The sequence below is a fragment of the Sarcophilus harrisii genome, chromosome 3 (assembly GCF_902635505.1).
Source record: "Sarcophilus harrisii chromosome 3, mSarHar1.11, whole genome shotgun sequence".
Lineage (NCBI taxonomy): Eukaryota > Metazoa > Chordata > Mammalia > Dasyuromorphia > Dasyuridae > Sarcophilus > Sarcophilus harrisii.
This window is the reverse complement of record NC_045428.1, coordinates 544,812,151-544,833,070: the sequence shown is the minus strand read 5'-3', so window position 1 is coordinate 544,833,070 and position 20,920 is coordinate 544,812,151. Positions and strand designations below refer to the sequence as shown.

Sequence of the window (20,920 nt, the reverse complement as noted above, 5' to 3'; positions counted from 1 at the left end):
TATCTTTGTAGGAATCTCCTGGTATATAAATTCCTTTCAACAAAATAAATTTGTAGTCTAGAACTTAATCTTAGACAGTTACCTGGCTTGGCCAAGGTCTAACATCTCCAAAATGTCAGAGGCAGACCTCAGATTTTCCTGATTTCTAGTAAAACAGAGATTCCCTCTAACCATGGCACTTTTCTGGGGCTCATTCTGTTGGACCAGGCTGCTTATTAATGGTTTTTGGTGTCCTGTCACTGCACAGACTCTGAGTGGGCTGAGGTGGGGTGGGACTCAGGTCCCTCCCCTGGAAATCCAAGGGATGTTGGGGGGTGGGAAGTGAGATGATTCACCCAAGAAACCGGGATCTGGCAGAAAATGGACCAATACAGGAACAGAAGATACCGATGTGCTATGGAGAGAAAAAAAAAAAAAAAAACTAAAAGCAGAGTGACTTTCAGGGGCAGGAGATGTTGAGTGCCCTGGAAATTTGAATACCCCCATACTAGAAATAAGAAAGCTGAGGCCCGAATGGAAAAATTTGGGGTCCCCAGTAGGAGAAGCAAGCCTAGAACCTAGGTTTGTAGCTGGGCTCTTCACAGGAGGCCTTAAAAAGCTGCAGTCCTTCAGTATTGCTCTCCCGGGCTCAGATCCCAGGGTTCAGCTCTATCCAGATACCCCTGCCTTCCATCGGGCCCACCCCCCTCCCTCAGCTGTTTCTGCCAGTTCCCTGGGACACAGGCCAGAGGCCCTGATGTTGCCTGGCAAGGGAGAGGGGACGGGGACATCTATAATATGATCTCCACTCAGCTCCCTTCCTTCCATCTTCTCTGCAAAATCATTTTTCTTCCCTTCCCCTGAGGATTTCCCCCTCCTCCTTGAAGACTCTGGAGAGGAACCCGAGCCTCTGATTCCCTCTTCTTCTTCCCCTTCTTCAACCCCTCCCACTCTGCTTCCCCCTCCCCTCCGGCTGGGAAGGACATGTGTCCTTGGAGGGAGAGGCTGACAGTGTGGAGGGTGGGGTCCTTCAGTTGCCCAGATTAGGACAGCTCCAGGCTGGGAGAGAGGGTCAGGAGGAAGGCTGGCCTGTCAGCCAGCTTGTGTGCCCACAAATGTATGTCGATACCCATATGCTTGTACCTGCATCGAATATATATGTATATGTTGCATGGTGGGCACGTATGGTTGAACTGCATGTATTTGCATGACAAATACATATATCGTGTGTCTATATGTATGTTTGACACGTTTATGTGTATATATCTGCAATACCCAATATGCTGATGTGTTCTATACGTCCTTACAAATCTCCCAGTGCAGGATGACAGGAGGCTGGGGCTCACCGGCCAGGAGAAACCCACCCCCGGCTGGGTGCGCAAGCGCCCAGGTCCCGCCCCCCACAAATAAAGCAGCTCCTCCCCCTCGCCCTCCCTCCTGTCACCACAGGCTGCCTCGCTACGGAACAACCTTCCTGGCCATCCCTGGGACAGAGCAGCTGGCTTTGGTCCGGACCTGGGTTTGTGCGTATTCCTCTTCAGCTCTCCCTTCTCGCTTCTCCCCTTCTCCTCCTCTTCTTCCCTCCTTCCTGCTTTCTCTTCTCGTCCTCTTCTCTCTTCCTTCATTCCATCTCCTTCTCTTCCCCCTTTCCCCTCCCCTTCTCTTCTTCAGCTCTTCTCACTCTCTCCTTCTCCTCCTCTAGAGTCTTCTGGTCCCTCATTATGGATTCTGGGCCACGGGGACCCTCGGGGACCCCAGAATCTGGGGGGAAACCACCCAACTGGCAGGAAGCCAAGACTTTCTATGACAGCCTGGCACCGAAAAAGAAGCCCAAATCGGTAAGATATAGCCCCGTGTGAACCCTAGACAGGAGCACCCCAGACCCTGATGAGGGAGAGAGAGAGGGACTGGGAGGTGGAAGAATCCTTGTTTCCCCAGTCAGAAAAACTGCTAGAGTGGAATCTCCACTTCCCTCCCTCCCCTTTCCTTCTCCTCCTCTCCCTCCTCTCCCTCCCTCTTATTCCCTCCCAGTCTCTGGCAGGGGCTGGGTGTTTATTTCAGTTCTGGCCTGGGCTTTGTGCTTCTCCTCTTCCCCATTAGAGTGCCCTCCCCCCTCCCTCCTGCTATCAGCCCCCTGCCCCTGGTCACAACCGGCTTCTTACAGTTGAGTCTCAAAGCACATGTTTGACCAATTGAATTAAATCTAAATAAATGGAAGGGAGAGTGGCTTCCCAGTCCAGACTCGTGGCCCCGGGCTCTCTGGAGCATACAGGCTGAAGTTCCCCCATCCAGGATCACTGGGGGTCTAACCATCGAGATTCCCGTTCCAGATTGCCTATCCCAATAGTCTCTAGATCTGGATAGAGCCCTGGTGTAACATGGAGGGCACTGATGTTTAGGCAGCTGGGCTAGGAAGGGAGTGGCTCAGACTGTGGACCCCCATGCTATAGACAGATTTATTTTCTGATTCAAAGTAGAAGGACCTTAGCCATATTTGATCCAATCATCTTCTTCTACAAATTTTTTTTTCTTCTTTTTTCTTTTTTTTTCCTTCTTCTACAAATTAAGAAACGGAGGTGAACTGATAGACTCAGAGAATAAATGGCAGATCCAATATTGGAATCCAGGCTATCAAAGCCAAGCCTGCTTCTCGATCTGGAGGAGAGGCTGAGTGGCCCTGTCTGCTGGCTCCCTCCTGCTGCCTACAAACATGCCCCTGTCTCTCCCATCCTCAAGAAACCTAGCCAGCTTTCTAGCCCCATTATCATCCCACTATCTGCTCTGACCTTGTGGTCATACTTCTTGAAAAAGCCTCTATAATAGGTCCTTCACTTTCTCTTCTCTCATGCTCTTCTTAATCCCTTACATTAGTTTCTGACCTCATCATTCCTCCAAAGCTGCTTTCTCCACGGTCACCAGTGTTCTCTTAACTGCTAAATCTAATGGGCTTTTCTCAATCCTTTCTCTTTGATTTCTTCAAAGCACTGTTAATCACTCTCTCCTCAACGTTCTTTCCTTAGCTATGTGATCTCTCCTTTACTGAATTTTCATCCAAGTTATTCCCATTAATTATGGTTGTTTTAGACCTTCTTTTCTTCTCCCTCTGTATTACTTCACTTGGAGATCTCTTCAGCTCCCACGGATTTAATAAGGATTTAAGTTAATCTACACTAATGATTCTCAAATCTATCCATCCTGCCCTAAACTCTCTGTTGGCCTCCAATCTCACCTCCAGTTTCTCCAATCTGCCTTCAGACATCTCAAATTCAACATGTTCAAAATTGAACTTACTAATTTTCTTTTTTTCTCAATAGTATCTTCTTTTTTCAAATACATGTAGAAATAGTTTTAAAACTTCATTTTTGTAAAATTTTGTATTCCAAATTTCTTCTCCCTTCCTCTTTTACTTCCTCTCCTTCCCAAGACAGCAAGAACTCTGATATAGGTTATCCATGTAGTAACTTTTTAACATTTCCATGTTTGTCATCTTGTACAAGAAAAATCAGACCAAAAAGGAAATAAACCATGAGAAAGAAAAAGTAAACAAACAAACAAAAAAGGTAAAAATACTATGCTTTGATCCACATTCAGTCTCCATAGTTCTCTTTGTAGGTAGGGACGGCATTTATCATCCCAAGTTCATTGGAATTGCCTTGGATCACTGTCTTGCTCAGAAGAGCCAAGTCTATCATAACTGATTATCATATAATCTTCTTCTTGCTGTGTATAGTTTTCTCCTGATTCTGTTCACTTAGCATCATGTAACTCTTCCCAGGCTTTTCTGAAATTAGTCTGCGCATCATTTCTTATAGAAGAACAATATTCCATTACATTTACATACATATAATATGCATTAAATACATTTATTCATCCCCAGCAGATGAGTATCCACGTAATCTCCGGATCTCTGCCATTACAAAAAGGGCTGCCACAAACATTTTTGCACATGTGGGTCCTTTTCCCTTTTTAAAGATTTCTTTAGGATCTATTACTATAGAAAGCAGCAGCATCCTTTCAGTCCCTCAGGTTCATAAACTTGGGGTCATCCTGGATTCCTCACTATCCTTCACCCTACTCTCCATATTCAAGCTGTTGCCAAGGTTTATCAGTTTTTTCAACATCTCTCCAATACAGCCCCTTTTCTCTTCTGACACTTCACCATCCTGGTGCTAACTCTCAGTACTTTAGAAATAGACTGTTACAGTCACCTGCTGCTGGGTCTGCTGGATCAAGTCTTTCTCCATTTCAGTGAAGTCTCCATTCAACTGCCAGAGTGATTTTTCTAAGCTGCAGTTCTGACCATGCCATCTTTCACCCCAATAAACTCCAGTATCTCCCCTTGCCTCTGGGACCAAATATAAAATCCCCATTGGTATTCAAAGCCCTTCAATACTTCCCCCTCCTCCCCACCTTCTAATTTTCGCATACCTTACTCTTTGACTGACTCATTGACTTTGATCCAGTAACACTGATTTTCTTATTGAAACTTCTACAAGACTCCAAGCATGTTTCCTGGCTATCACCCATTCTGTGCTCATCCCGGCTTTCTTCAAGTCCTAATTAAAATCTTATCTTCTACAGATGAGGGAAGCCTTTTCTAAAGGAAAGGAAGCCTTTTGACCTTTCTTAATTCTAGTGCCTTTCTCTTTAATTATTTCTTATTTATCCCCTGATGGATTGTGAGTTCCTTAGATAGGGACTATCTTTTGCTTCTTTTTGCATCCCCATGCTTAGCACAGTGCCTGGCATATAATAGGCACTTAATAAATGTTTATTGACTGACCAATTGACTGATTAGTCCTCTGAATATGGTCCAAATTGAAGAAAGCTCCTTGGACAGACAGCAGATGCTGAGTAGGAACAGATAAGGGATTAAGGATATCCAGAGGACTATCCATCATTCAGGGACTTGGCAGAGCCCAGAGCATGTACCCCTGCCCCCGTTACTTTTCTTTCCTTTTTGCTCTCAGGGTAGGCACACAGACCCCACCCCCAGTTGACCTAACCTGGCCCTGGAACTCCTCCTGGACCAGCCCTGCTCAGCTGGGGCTCAAGGAAGACCCATGGCTAGGATTTCGGTAGATTTCCCAAGACCTCGACCCTCTGGGCTCCTAGCCAGTGCTGTCCCCCAGGACTCCCTGACTTGGGAATGTCTCCCATTCCCTCCAATAGTATTATCCTCTAGTTCCTGATGCCTCCTCCCTCTTCCACTTCTCCCACTCCAAGCCCTGAGGGGGACTGAAAGGAAGAGTTCTGGAGCTCTTGTTGCTATCACCCCCTTCTCTTCTACGTTACAAGAGAACAGGAGGCTGAGTTCTCCTAAAGAGCTCCTCAAGTCCCATCCTATATGCAATATCCTCCTTTCTCTCCACAAATTCATGGCCCAGCCTAAGACTGTTTTGGCCTAAAGCCCCAACTTTATTGTTAATCACCTTTGAGAAGGATTTTAGAAGAAAGGTAAATGAAGAATGAATCTCGAACCTCCTTCCCAGGACTGTCACAAAGAATTCTTATACTTGGAATAAGTTTTGTGGGGGACAAATGGTAAGAGAAGACAGCATGACCCCAAATCTAGCCAGAGCAAGAGACAGTTGGGGGATAGCCCACTTCCCACCTCCCAGAGAGGAACTAAGAAACCAGGTGAGACCAACTGACCTGAACAGGATGGGGTAACTCAAGCTTCTCCTTGACATCTCTTTGGACACTTGATCCAGCTGCCTCCTTCCTTTTTCCTCTTCTCACTCTATTGTCATGAGAAAAGCAGCTTTTCAGGAGCTTTTCACCTGTTCCTCAAATGAGCCATTTATTATGTCTGAGTGGAGAGAAAGACGGACAGAGATACAGAGATACAAGAGAGATACAGAGAAAGAAAAAAATCAACAAAGTGATATATGTATGTATATATGTATTTTTATAAATATATGAATATATGTGTACATATGTATACATATATATATATATATATATATATATATATATATATATATGTACCTGCTCATCCCTTCGTATATGAGTCCCCAGAAAATTCATTTTGGATTTTTTCTGGTACTTTTTGGGTTAGTACCTTCTCAAAAACTATAGTTCATGAGCCCCCACTAGTGTATTACTTTTACCAGCCAGCCAGAGGACATAGTAATTCTTTCTTCTTTCTTTTTCATTTTTAACATGCATCTTAATTTTGAGTTCTAAATTCTTCTCCCCTTCCCTAACTCATTGAAAAGACTTACAATATGATACCATTCTACATGAGGAGACAGTAATTCAAAGCAAACTTACAAGTTATGTGACTCTGGTCAAATTCTTTCACCTCCCTAAGTCTGTTTCCTCCTCTATAAAATGAGGATAATACTTGACTACCTATTCCATAGGACAGCTATAAGAAAAGTGCTTTATAAGGCTCAAAGTTTTACAAAAATATAATTAGGCTTCTTAGTACCTTTTGTATCCATATGAGCAAACGTGTGCTTCCATGTGTGTAAATATGATATATGTCTATGTTCTTTCTTCCAAATCAGGATGTACCAAAGGGGAGCCTGGGAGACTCCAATTAGGAAGAAAGAGACAGGATCCTACCCTCAGGAAGCCCTGAGTCTGAATATATGTCATCTCCTTTCCCAGCAGTTAAATGGTACAGTGGATAGAGTGTCTCACTTGGAATCAAGAAGAACTGAGTTCAAATCCTGTTTTAGATAGTTATTAGTTTTGTAACCAAGTTATTTAATCTTCCTCAGTTTCCCCATCTGTGAAATTGGAATATTAATAGCACCTATCTCCCAGGGTTGCTGTGCAGATAAAATGAGATAACATATTTTGTAAACTTTAAAGCATTATGTAAATTCTGGATATTATCTTAGCTTGAAAAGAGGAAAGATACAGCTTCAAACTTGAGGAGGCCAGAAGTATGTCTTTCCTGAGATAAGTAGGAAGGGAAATAAGCATTTATGTAACACCTACTGTGTGCTCAACACCTTTTATAAATATTATGTTATTTGATCTTCACAACAAGCACAGGAGGTAGGTAGTATTATTCAAAAAAATAATACTTGGCAGTTGAGGAATCTGAGGCAATGGGAGTTAGATGACTTGTCCAGGATCATATAGCTAGCAAGTGTCCAAGTACAGATTTGAATTCAACTCCTCCTGACTCCAGATAGTGATCTATCTAACTGCCTAAAGAAAGACACTCTGGCCTTTTTCTCCCTTGAAGATGGAAGAGATGATATCTATTCCTGGATGAGGTAGAGATCCTGGAGGACCTTGTTCCAGAAGGGCAGGGTTATGTCTGCCATTGTTCTGGCGTTCTCTGAGGGCAGTCTTGTTTCTCCCTGAGGCTGATAGGTCCCTGTGGGAATAATCCTGCTTCTCTTTCTGCCTTCCCAGCACATAGTAGGGCTCTTTGCCCAGTGAGTCACTTTCTCTCTCTTTGCAGCCCAAACCCCAAAATGCCATCACCATTGCTGTGTCATCCAGGGCCCTCTTCCGAATGGAAGAGGAACAGCGCATCTACAAGGAGAAGGGGGTGGAGGAGTACGTTCGGTACCAACTGGAGCATGAAAATGAACCACTCAGTCCAGGTCCTGCTTTTCCCTTCGTGAGGGTAAGTGTGAATGAGCTCAGTTCATTTCTCCCTTCTCCCATCTTGGAGCCTGACAATATAATCTCACAATGTGGATTAGTGGGAATGGTTCATCCTAAAATTTAGAGCCAGAAGAGCCCTCAGAGTTTATCTAGTTTAATGAATTTATTTTACAAAGAAGAAAACTGAGGCTCATTTGTGCCGCAAACATTTATTAATCACTTGCTGTATGGAAAACCTTTTTTGGGGCACTGGAGATACAAAACTTAAATATGACAACATACCTGCCCTCATAGAACTTCAACTCTAATGTGAGATGATGGATTATGGAACACGTCATTTGAATGATTCATGAGCAGTTAGTTTATCTCTATAGATGCTCCATGGACAAATATCCTGACCCCTTTATGCTCTCTCCTGGATAGCTTTCATGTATGGCCAAAAAATGAAGACCCCTGAAGGCAGCCCACAGGTGCAGGTGTGCCATCCCTACCCTGAGCTACACGGGTCCTTAGGTGGCACATATTATAGTCTCTTATTGGACCAGTACCCAAGCCTTTCCAGCTTGGTAGGACCTACAGGAACTTGTACATTGAGAAGCCAGATGAAACAACACATTGAGTCCTACTAAGTAGCTTTGCCAATTTCCTAGGTATAAACACTCACACTGAAAATTTCATAATTGGCTCTCAGAAGACAGGATCAGCTGCCCCCAACACTGGCTCAACTCCCACCCCCACCAAAATCCACTTAGTCCCTTCTGTGACATCATGGGTAGATGAGGATGCTCTCTGCATTGTTAGAGACCACCCATATTGATGAGATCACAAATCTGAGTGTTAAAATATGACATCATCAACAAGTGATCATTCAGCCTCTACGTGAAGACTTCTTGTTCACCACTAGTATCATTAATGATAACAGCTCTTACTTTTATGGAGCTTTAAGTTCGTCAAAGTGCTTTACAAATATTATCACATTTGATCCTCACAGTAATCCAGGGATGCAAGTATTTTTTTGATCCCATTTTACAGAGGAGGAAATTGAAGAAAACAGAGATTAGATGACTTGCTGAGGTTCACAAAGCTAGTAAGTGTCTGACTCTGATATTTGAATTCAAGTTTTCCTGACCAGGGGCAGCTAGGTTGCACAGGGGATAGAGCATTCAGCATGGAATCAGGAAGATTCATCTTCCTGAATTCAACTCTTGCCTCAGACATTTATTAGCTTTGAGACTTTGGGTAAAGTGCTTAACCCTATTTGCCTCAGTTTCCTTATCTGTAAAATGAGCTGGAGAAGGAAATGAAAAACCTCTCCAGTATCTCTGCCAAAAAATCCCAAATGTGGTCACAAAGAGTCGGACACAACTGAATGACTTCCTGACTCCAGGTCTGATATTTATTGTGTCACCTAGTGATTGAATCTATCCACTGTGTCACCTAGTAACTAATAGCAATCCTTTTCCTTTCATCAGATCTAACTCTTCCTCTCTGGGATTCCCCTCATTTCTTCTAGTTCTGCTCTCTGTGGCAGGCCAGAAGAATCCTTCCACCGAACCCCCCCCCCAAATTTCCAAAGGCAATAATCACATCACTTCTACATCAACCTTGGTTTCTTCCTTACCTTCTCTTATACCAGTCTCCAAGCTTCTCATCTTCCTGGTTGTGCTCTTGTAGATCCAATTTAACTTCTTTCTGTGGCACTCAATCTTGAGCCCAGCATTCTAAGCTCGTCTCTTCTAGAGGGAATAATAATGATAATAATAAATATACTCTCCATGCCTTCATCCAAGCCATCAGCAAAGACTGAAGCACCCTACATTTGACATCAGAGGATAAGATTTTAAATCTTTACTTGGCCACTTACCATCTATGTAACTGAGAAAATAATTCCCCTTCTCCAGGTCTCAGTTCCCTGTTCTAGAAAATGAAACCAGGGGAAGCTAAGTGGTGCAGTGCATAGAGCACCAACCCTGCAGCCAGGAAGACCTGAATTCAAATCTGACATTTAACACTTCCTAGCTGTGTGACTCTGGGCAAGTCACTTAACCCCAATTGCCTCAGCACAAAAAAAAAGAAAGAAAAAGAAAGAAAATGAAACCATTGGACTAGATAATATGTCAGTTTCTGTTCAATAAATGTTTATTAAATGCTTATGGTGTGAAGAGCCCTATGAGTGGATTTGAGGAGAGATACTAGTTTAGGTAAGGGACAATAAAGTTCATGGTGTAGCATAAGACACAAATTTAGGCAACCACAATGCATAAAATTAGCATTTTTGAGAAGCACTCAAAAAGCGTGAGATTGAAAGGACAAAGTTGTTGTCAAAAGCAGGAGATTAGGGATTAGGAAAGACTTCACTGAGTATCCACTTTGTGATGGTCCTGTGGCCCATGGGGGGGATGGGGGATGTGGAGGGACCTTCTGTACTCCTCAACCCAGACTCCCTGTGTGCCCTCGGATGTGACATTTGGCTTATTCTTTCTAGATCTCTGGTTTTCTTTTTGTACAACAGAAAGGAGCGGCTCTCCTAGTGTCTCGTAAGGGTGGCCCTGGGAAACCAGCTAAGGAAAACTGCCGTCTAACGAGGACCTTAGAGGAGGAATAAAGTCTAAAACAGATGATAGAATAAACAAGGCACTCCAATTTCAGAGTTTAGAACTTGGGGAAAAATCACAACAAAAATCTATTTGGACTAGATAATGGAGGGAGGCACTTTCAGAACAGAATAAACAGGTTGGGTTTTGTTTTGGTGGGTTTCTTTGGGGAGAGTCACCACTGGGTACCACTTGGCTGCGGGAATGTTCACATACCTAATTAATAGGATTTGAGAGATTGTTCCCAGTGTGACTAGATTGGGACCTGGATGCAGAGAGGAGCTGAAATGAACTTGTTTCTGTTATCACCTTAGTGGGCAGGTTTATTCCCTGTTCTGTGGAAGACCCAGATAAGTTGAGGGGCTCCTTGAGGTCAAGGAGACCCTATTACAGACTAGGTTACAGCCTCTCTCTTCCTCTACAGGCCCTAGAGGCTGTGAACAGCCGGCTTCGGGAGCTGTACCCTGACAGTGAAGACCTCTTCGATATCGTCCTCATGACCAACAACCACGCCCAAGTTGGGGTCCGACTTATCAACAGCATCAACCACTACAGTAAGTGTGAGGGAGGAAATGTAGTCAGGACTCCCCCACAAACTGTCTGGCCCAGTAAACACGGATGGAGCATCTGCTGCGCTCCAGGAACTAAGCCAGGCACAGAGACAGAAAATCAAAGTAAAAAGCAATTCCTATCTCCGGGATATGAGGAAAAGGGAACACAACACTTTCTCTCTCTCTCTCTTTCTCTCTCTCTCTTTCTTCTTCTTCTCCTTCTTCTCCTCCTCCTCCTCCTCCTCCTCCTTCTTCTTCTTCTTCTTCTCCTTCTCTCTCTCTCCCTTCTCTCTGTTTCTGTCTCTCTGTGTGTCTGTCTGCCTCTATCTTTCTCTGTCTCTTGGCACTCTGTGTCCCTCTCTCCCCATCCTTTCTGTGTTTGTGTGTGTGTACCTACACATGTATGGAAGATAATGATATTTGTTTTGGAAATTTTGAGGTTGAGATGACATCTAGAAACATTTAAGTAGAAAGGACCAGTGGACTTTCAGGAATAAAACAGGTGACAATCTTTTTGGTGATGCTCACAAAAAAGATTGTATCTGTAAATTGGGAAGTCATTTGCTTAAAAATGATCACTGAATTCATGGGATCTCATGAGATCACATCAGAGAGATTGTTGAAGAGGGAAAAGAGTAGAATTAAGGTAGGATTTGAGGGAATTCAAGTTTGAGTTATATTCTGTTCAAGAAAAGAAAATGATGGGGAATTTCCATTGTTCGGGATTTGCTCTGCATATATAGAACAATGGGAAATGAAAGCAACCTTTGAATAAACTATAGAACATAAAACATGAGAGATGTAAGGGCACACAGTATGTCTTATCTGGAAAGGACTTCAGAACATTGAGGGTGAGAGGTTGATAGGGACTGTCCAAAGCTGGTTCTAGAATGTAAAGGTTTTTACTGTCAGATGCTGGATGACTCTTTCTTGAAGATATTATAAAGAAGCATTTCACTCAAGTCCCTAAAGACCCTTCCAAATCTGTGATTTTCTAGTTCTGTGACCTGAGAATATGGAATGTCACTCCCCATTAAAAGTGATCTGAGATTATAGAACTTTGAATCCTGGAACTGGAAGGGACCTTAGCAGCACAGGGTAATAGACACAAGTGCCAGTCTGGAAAGGATCTTAGAAGATTAAAACTAGAAGGTTAGAATATAAAATATCAGAGCTAGGAGGGTCCTTGTAACATATAATACTAAATGATGATGATGATAGGGTCTTACTTTTCTCTTCTTAAAATAAGGACAATCTCCCACATAGTACAAAAGAAAAAAAAATCTCTAAAAATCTTAGAGAGGGGGAGCTAGATAGTGCAGGGGATAGAGGGCATTAGATCTCAAGTCAGGAGGACCTAAGATCAAATCTGATCAAAGATACTAAATATGGGACTTTAGGCAAATCACTTAACCCCATTACCTCAAAAAAAAGTCATAAGGAGACAGCATGCTGAGCATCATATGTAATGGGGACATACTAGAACCATTCCCAGTAAGATCAGGGATGAAACAAGGTTGCCCACTATCACTATCACTATTACTATTCAATATTGTATTAGAAATGTTAGCTTTGGAAATAAGAAAAAGGCATTTTTCAGGTGAATAAATTAAAACCTTTTCTAGTCATATGAAAAGGTGCTGTAAATCACTATTGATCAGAGAAATGCAAATTAAGACAATTGTGAGATACCACTACAAACCTATCAGATTGGCTAAGATGACAGGAAAAGACAATAACTATTGTTGGAGGGGACGTGGGAAAACTGGGGCACTAATACATTGTTGGTAGAGTTGTGAACTGATCCAACTATTCTGGAGAGCAATTTGGAACTATGCTCAAAAAGTTATCAAACTGTGCACACCCTTTGATCCAGCAGTGTTTCTACTGGGCTTATATCCCAAAGAGATCTTAAAGGAGGGGAAGGGGACCCACATGTGCAAAAATGTTTGTGGCAGCCCTTTTGTAATGGCAAGAAATTGGAAACTGAGTGGATGCCCAGCAATTGGAAAATGGCTGAATAAATTATAGTATATGAATGTCATGGAATATTATTGTTCTGTAAGAAAAGACCAGCAGAATGATTTCAGAGAGGCCTGGAGAGGCACATGAACTGATGCTAAATGAAGTAAGCAAAACCAGTAGATCATTATACACAGCAACAAGAAGACTATAAAATGATCAATTCTGATGGACATGGGTCTCTTTAACAGTGAGATCATTGAGGCCAGTTCCAATGATCTTGTGATAATGAGAGCATTTATACCCAGAGAGAAGACTGTGGGAACTGAGTGTGGATCACAACATAGCATTTTCACTCTTTTTGCTGTTGTTTGCTTGCTTTTTGTTTTTTCTCATTTTTGTTTGATTTGATTTTTCTTGTGCAGCAAGATAATTGTATAAAGATGTATGCATATATAGGATTTAACATTCTCATATGCATAAGTTTATATCTATACACATATACATTTCCTCATCTGTACAATGAAGATAATAATATCCATCTTACAGGGAGATAGTCTATAAAGTGCTTTGCAAACTTTAAAATATTGAGATAAATGTGAGTTATTGTTATTAAAACTCCAGAAATTGAAGTTAAATGACTTGCCCGTAGCTGTCTATGACTTCCTGTAACAATGATCTTGACAATGCAAGATAAATAAGGTCTGAGAGCCCTTCATATTAGCAAAGCTCTACTCACTTCCCACAGCCCTTTCATCAGGGTACTAAAGCATGATTATACCATAATACTTAGTAACTACATGACATCCCTGCAAGGTACACTAAGAATATCATTTCAAAGCCCTACCCTAAGAGAACAAAGGGTTAGAATGATCTTTATACATTTGTCATTTTGGATCCATCCCTTTTCCCCATAACCTCATACAATAATAATAACAACAGTTCATATTTTATAAGCTTTTATTTATGTTTACAAAGCTCTTTCAATCTGTTTCCCATTTGATCATTTAAATAGCCCACAGGAGATTGACATAACAGTTGCTATAATCCCAATTTGTTGGAGAGGAAAATGAAGCTAAAAGTCATACTAGTAAGCTTGTCTAGATTGTTCTAGGTTATCTAGTCTCAAGGTCCAGATTTGAACATAAATGTTTTGCTGTCTCTTGGAAGGAAAGGACTAAAAGAGAAAGGTGGTATTGACCCATCTTATTGAGCAACTTCTGCATGTGGATCCATTGTGCTAGCCTTTCTCTCCTTCTACTACCCAGTGGGATACTCTATGGGCCCAGCACTAACTATTCATGGAACCAAGATGGTAGCACTCACCCATGAGATTTGGCCATGAGGTCCTAAATTTTGTTCACAACTTTACTCTATCATCAGGTAGAGCTGATTGAACTTACTTGCTGCTACCTGGCTTGATCTCAGTCTCCCCTATAACCCTTTTTCCTAGACCTGTTCATTGAGAGGTTCTGTATGACTGGGGGAAACAGTCCCATCTGCTACCTCAAGGCCTACCACACCAACCTCTATCTGTCTTCTGATGCAGAGAAAGTGAGTGAAGCCATTGGAGAGGGTGAGTCTGGGGCTAGACCCTCCTAGGGGCAGGGAAGCAGATGGGCCAGGCATGCCAGAAAGTCTCAGGATCTTAGAGAAAACCCTGGAGAGCCCTGCTGGGTGAGGTTCCAGCACAAAATAAAGGATGGTATTGTATTCTTAGTTACTATGATGGCCGGGGTAGGGAGAGTACCCTCTGGGGTGTGGAGCTGAAATGGAATCCTTCATCTGTGTTCCTGAGCTCTGGGAACAAATAATACCAATAATTATTCCTGATTAGGCAAAGTGATCCAAAAGTCTTGGGATATAGAAACTATCTTTTTGTTGTTGTTGTTTAGTCATTTTCAATTGTGTCCAATTCTTCATGACCCCATTTGGGGTTTTCTTGGTAAAGATACTGAAGTGATTTGGTCATTTCCTTTATTTAACTCATTTTACAGATGAGGAGACTGAGGCAAATAAGGGTTAAAGCTAGTAAGTGTCTGAAACTGGATTCAAATTCAGATCTTCCTGGCATTTTATCCACTGTATCACTTAGCTGTCTTTATGGATATCTTTTCACTACCTACAAATACTCTTTTCACAAAATTTCCAAGAAGCAGGTCTTACAAGTGTTATTAACCCCATTTTATTTTATTCTATTTATTTTAATGAACATTGCTTTATGAATTATATTGGGAGAGAAAAATCAGAACAAAAGGGGAAAACCACAAGAGAAAAAAACAGAAAAAAGAAGTGAACATAGCTTGTGTTGATTTCCATTCACTCTCTATAGTTCTTTTTCTGGATGCAGATGGCATTTTCTATGCAAAGTCTATTGGGATTGCCTTGGAACATTGCCCCCATTTTAAAGATAAGAGAATTAATGCTCACTGAAGGGAAATCATTTCCCCCAAGCTTTGTGCTGGAGTCACATAGCTAATGAGTGTCAAAGTCACAACTTGAATCCATGATATTCTGAGTTCTCTGCGGAATTGTTTTGCTCTGTTTAGGGAAGAGATCCCTCTCCCCAGATGGATAAAATCCCTGGGACCAGGAGGTGGAGCTTCTGGTTTTTCATGGAAACTAAGCATAGTGCAATCCACTGTCTGTAAAACTCTTGCATCCCCATCCCCTGATCTCAGCAGGCGCATGGAGTCCCTGGGGATAGCACAGAATCTCTCAACTAGGTCTGAAGAACTAGACACCAGAAACACCTAGAAGGGATAAAGCCAGTGCTTGCATCACATTGTAGCAAGGACACCAGGAACTGTAACACGTCCAGAAAAGAGCAAACAAGGTGGGAATATACTGGAAATAAACTTGCTAAAGTGACCCAGACCCAGTTCCTTCCCAGGATGAGCCTCAGTTTCTTTGTCTGTAAAAAAGAATTTATAGTTCTGATCTTCTCCAAGTTCTTTTAATTCTATGTTCTCCTTGTTAGCTCTAATATTCTCTGTTCTGAGTTCCCTTAATTCCTTAGGGTCTCTCCTACCACTGATTCCTTCCACCTTTGGCATTCTTTATTCTAGGGGCCCTCCATCTCTAAAATCTCTGTTCTGAGGCCCCCCTTCTGGGGTCCTTTCCAGCTCTAACATCCTGGGACTCTGTGTTGTTCTGCCTGTGTGTCTGATTGTCCCCCTCCACCTCTCTGTGAGTAGCACTGAGCCTGCACTGGGCCAGGAGCCCTTAGTGTCTGGCCACAGGACAAGGAGTCCTTCCAGAGGCTCCATCTGTCCAGGAAAGATAGCTCAGTGATCCCTGTACACTCTTCTAGTGCTCTGGCTCCCCTCCCCCACCCTCTCAGCATGGCCCAAATATGAACTGAGCAAACTGAGAGACACTTGTCAGACAGACCCCTGCTTTACTTCCCTAGGGCCCTGAGAGCAGTGGGGCTGGACTGGGAGAAGCTCTGGCTGGAGCCAGCTGGGGAGCTGGGAACCCATCAGCACCCTGCTTAGGGGAACCCTTCCTCCCTGGGATCACCTGGGCACTCATGGCTCTCCTCGGTTTATTTGGGACAGTCCCCAACTGGGACAGTGGGGGAAGAAGGCGGAGGTTTTTTGTTTTGTTTTGTTTTGTTTTTTAAATCACACCATCTGGGCTGAAACAGGTAAGAGATGGGAAAGTTCCCCTCGGTTCTTGGGTTTTCAGGGCAGATCTGGCATTCTGAAAGGCAGAGGATACATTTAACAGAAGAGCAAAAAGGAAGCTTTTAGAGGTGGATGAATGCAGGCTGACCTGTCATAAAGGCTCCAACAGAGGGTGCTCCTCAGCTCAGACACACCCGTCCTGGTCCATGGCCACCCTCCAAGGCACAGATAGCATATCTCCTCCTGGGACTGCAAACTAGATCCTGACCTTAGCCTTGTGGTGTGTCAGAGCTGGAACAGATCTCAGAGGCCACCAAGACCAGGGGGTGTCAGCCTTTCTGTCTGCCCTGGTTCCCTGGGGCAAGCAGGTGACAGAGGGATCCCTTCTCAAATCGTGTATTTAAATGCACAAAATAAAATGCATATGATTATTAAGGAAAGCAAATATGTTAAAACAATCATCAAAATATTAACAACAAGAAGTTCACAGATTAGTGGTGAAGAGCCCCTGGTTTAGTCCAACCTCTTCCTTTATATAGAGAGGGCAAGTCATTTAAATATATAACATCATAGGGAATTAAGAGGTCACTCTCTCATTTTACAGAGTTGGAAACTGAGGCTCGGGGAAGTTAAGTGAGTTGTCCAAGAATATACAAATAGTAAACTCTAGAGGTGAGATTTGAATCTACATCCTCAGTCTCAGGTTTCTTTCTGCTGTGCCAGTGATGGACCAGGGCTTCTTGACTCACATGTCAGGGGATGTTCTGCCTTTTCTGTTGTTTGGCAGAGATGACCAGGCCCCAGGGCACAAGCCTGGATGGAGACTGGTCCCACCCCTCCTCTTTGTTTCTTCCCAAAGGGATTGCAGCTGCCACCATCTTCAGCCCCAGCAAGGATGTGGCAGTGCCCCAGAGCCAGCTTCGTGTGGCATTTGATGGAGATGCTGTTCTCTTCTCTGATGAATCTGAGCAGATTGTGAAGGCCCATGGGCTTGACATGTTCTTTGAGCATGAGAAGACATATGAGAACAAGCCCCTGGCTCAGGTATATGAACTCACTGAACATCCCCATCCCCATCACTGAGCTCCATCCCCATCACTGAACCCCTGTCCTTATGCTGAGCCCCATCTCCATTATTGAACCCCCATCTCTATCACTGAACCCCAGACCCATCACTCTGAGCTGTATCATAAACCCCTTCCCTCACACTGAGTCTCCATCCTCTACACTGAACCCCATCCCCATCAATGAGCCTCCATCGCCATCATTGAGCCCTCACCCTCATCACTGATCTCTCATCCCCATCACTGAGTTCCTTCTCTATCATTGAACCCCTCTCCCCATCACTGAGCCCCTGTCCTTACACTGAGCCCCCATCTCCATCACTGAGCTCCTGTCCTTACACTGAGCCCCTATTCCCATCACTAAGTCCCCATCCCCATCATTGAGCCCCTATCCTCATCAGTGATCTCTCATCCCCATCTCTCATCCCCATCATTGAGCCCCCTCCATCCTCACAGTGAGACCCACCCCAGTATTGAGTCCCCTCCCCATGGTGAGCCCCTATCCCCTCACAGGGCAATGGGAGGATCATTGAGGCTCCAACTGCCCTGGACAGAGAGAAGACAGCTGCCTCCACATTTTCCCCACAGGGTCCCCTGAAAGGTTTCTTGGAGGCCCTGGGGAGACTGCAGAAGAAGTTTTATTCCAAAGGCCTGAGGCTGGAGTGCCCCATCCGTACCTACTTGGTGACAGCCCGCAGCGCTGCCAGCTCAGGGGCTCGTGCCTTGAAGACCCTTCGCAGCTGGGGCCTGGAGACAGATGAAGCCCTGTTCCTGGCCGGGGCCCCCAAAGGCCCCCTACTTGAAAAGATTCGGCCGCACATCTTCTTCGATGACCAGATGTTCCACGTGGCTGGGGCCCAGGAAATGGGCACTGTGGCTGCCCACGTCCCCTATGGAGTGGCCCAGGCACCCCGCAGGACAGCGCCTGAGAGGCAGGCCCCCCCAGCAGTCCAGTAGTCCCCCTGGTCATTCTAGCAGCAGGGTCTTCTGAGAAAGGCAGAATGGAAAACTGAAAAGGATGCTGGCCCCCAAAGAGCTGGGTCTGACTGGAGGCAGTATCCCCTTCCCCAAGCCTCGGATTTCCCATCTGCAAAATGGAATTAATGATTGACCCTGTCTCACAGTCATCGTGAGGAAAGTGCATTGTATAGAATCAAAATGGGAGTTGCAATCACTGTTGTTGACATTCATAGCTATCGTAGCTCCACTCACCCAGCCCCCACGTTTCCACCTTGTACACAGGGGTCCCAGGCCACCCATGCTCCCTGTCTCACAGCACTTGTCTCATCCCTAGGCATCCCTTAGTCAACTCCCTTTGCAACATACCTCTAACCCACGTGTCTGTCCTGGACATGAAGCCAGAATAAAGTCCTGGGCTGTTCCCAGATGGGTGGAAGGCAGGGCCAATTCCATCCCAAATCCTGATCCAAGGAGAGGGACTCTCTCAGGTGGATCCTCCTGAAGAATAGATGGAATCAGGGAGAAAAGGGGTAAGAGGGAGCCAGGGAAGGGTCTCTCCCTAAAATTGAGCTTGGGATCTAGGATCTGAGAAGCAGGATTGAAATTTGGGTCCTGCCACTTATTACTTACTCAACTTTGACAGACAAATTTCCCCTCCCCTGCTTTTTATTTCTTCATTCATAAAATGAGAAGGATGAGAGGGCTCAGGGAAAGGTGGAAGATTTCCCAGAATCCTACATGCTTCCAGATGCAAGGAATCTGAGAGATCATCCATTCCTACCTTCTCATTTAACACTGTCCCAGAGAGATTTGTCCATAGTTACTCACCTGGAAAGTGATGGAGCCAGAATTTAAATCCAAGTTGAGAGCTTTTTCCACTATACTTAAAAATCAGCTATTTCTCCCATAAAACAGTGCTCAGACCAGTTTTAGTCCACATCCATTTTTCCCAGTTAAGCAAGACTTTTATCAAAAGATGTTTTCAAAATCTAAGAAGTTAAAAAAACCAACAACACAATTTCCTTTTCTCTTCTCATCATCCTACTCTCCCCATTTCTAACTTCCTTCTTCCCAATTCCCAGTAGTAAGGTAGTAGGAAGAATGGGGCATCTTGTGCATGGAGGTGAATTCTCAGACGGGCTCTGAGGTCCTTTGCAGCTCGGTATATATGGTGGTTTTGGTGAAGGAGTAAAACACTTTCCTTGGGGACCCTGGTGAGGGTAGGTGTGAGGGGAGTAGGGGGTTATAGTGAGCAGTTAAGTAGAGTTAGTGAAATTGGTGGAGTTAATAAGAACTATCTCCTTATAAGTGATAAGAAGCAGACCATGTGACAAGGTACATTGAGTGTAGACAGGCTTTTACTACATCATAAGGTCCCTCCCAGCTTTCCCAGTCTATGTCTTTTGAGCCCTTCCAGTCCTGACATTCTTGGTTCTCACATTTTGTTTACTCAAATCTTTCCTTGCTCTATTCGTGTGGTTCTCAATATAACTTAAAATATTGTATCTATGGACTCAGCCAGGCTATTGGGGCAAATATGGCTTGGAGGAGAGGAGCGAGAATAAGCAAAGACCTGGTCACATAAGACAAAGCAGATCCAGGCTTGTTCTAAAAGAAACCACAGCAACAGATGGCCATGCATTCTGATTAATGGCTATGATTTAATTATTTGCTTTGAGCAAAAAGAATGGGACAAACAGAATGGGATAGAAAGAGAGAGAGAGAGAGAGACAGAGACAGAGACAGAGACTGAGACTGAGACAGAGAGACAGACACAGAGATTATCAGAATAATATATAAATAGAATCTGGATGGTGAGATAACAGGCAATATTATAGGTGGCTCTGGCATTTAGATAGGGAAGGCAGAAATTGGGAACTATGATTGCCAAAAGCAAATCAACAAGCATTTATTAAATACCTACTAAGTGCCAGATGCATTTTTGTTGGAGTCTGGATATAGAAAGAAAGGCAAAAATAAAGTCTTTCCTCTAGAGGATCTTATGCCCTTATGGGAGAACATCTAATTGCCTAAGAACAAATAAGAAATATTGATGATAATCTCATAAGGAAAGCATTAACATTGAGGAGAGCAGGAGAGGCTTCTTGTAGACATGGAATGTGGTTGGTATAGTTGTTGTGATGGGATTGTTGTTCTTTGTCCTTTGTTTTTGGAGACGACCCTGACATCAGGGAAGGACTACCATGGCATGCAGGTGAATTGGATTTAACTGAGAGAGGGCTGGGTAAGGTCACCTGCCTCACTTTCCCCTCCAGAGCCATCTGGGTGCAGTGGCCAGATCAGAATCACTGGAGATGGATGCAATGGGAGACCTTGACCTTTTTAGCTAAGGTTTTCAACAGGTCTCAGTTTGATTGAGGCAACACCCATTTAATGATGGAGGCCAGGTAAGAAATGAGACAAAAAATGGCCTTTTTTAATCTATTTTTTTAAAAAAAAGAATCAATCTGGGAGAGGAGACCCTCAGGGTTTTTGGCCAAAACAGTTTTTAAAAATTGCTATTTACATTCACTTTGAGGAAATCAGGAAGTAAACATTTTCAACTGAGACTTGAAAAAAGCCTGGGAAGCTAAAAGATAGAG

The 20,920-nt window shown here is 43.7% G+C and overlaps 1 protein-coding gene across 1 annotated transcript; it reads left to right on the top strand.

Annotated features, from left to right (window-relative positions):
• Positions 1-1,417: 1,417 nt before the first annotated feature.
• NT5C1A (5'-nucleotidase, cytosolic IA) lies at positions 1,418-20,710 on the top strand. Its single transcript, XM_012545903.2, has 7 exons — positions 1,418-1,502; positions 1,682-1,817; positions 7,409-7,576; positions 10,576-10,705; positions 14,118-14,240; positions 17,153-17,337; positions 17,946-20,710. Exons 2-7 carry the CDS (start codon positions 1,701-1,703, stop codon positions 18,312-18,314), a joined length of 1,092 nt encoding a protein of 363 aa, XP_012401357.1. The 5' UTR covers positions 1,418-1,502; positions 1,682-1,700; the 3' UTR covers positions 18,315-20,710.
• The last annotated feature ends 210 nt before the right edge of the window (positions 20,711-20,920 follow it).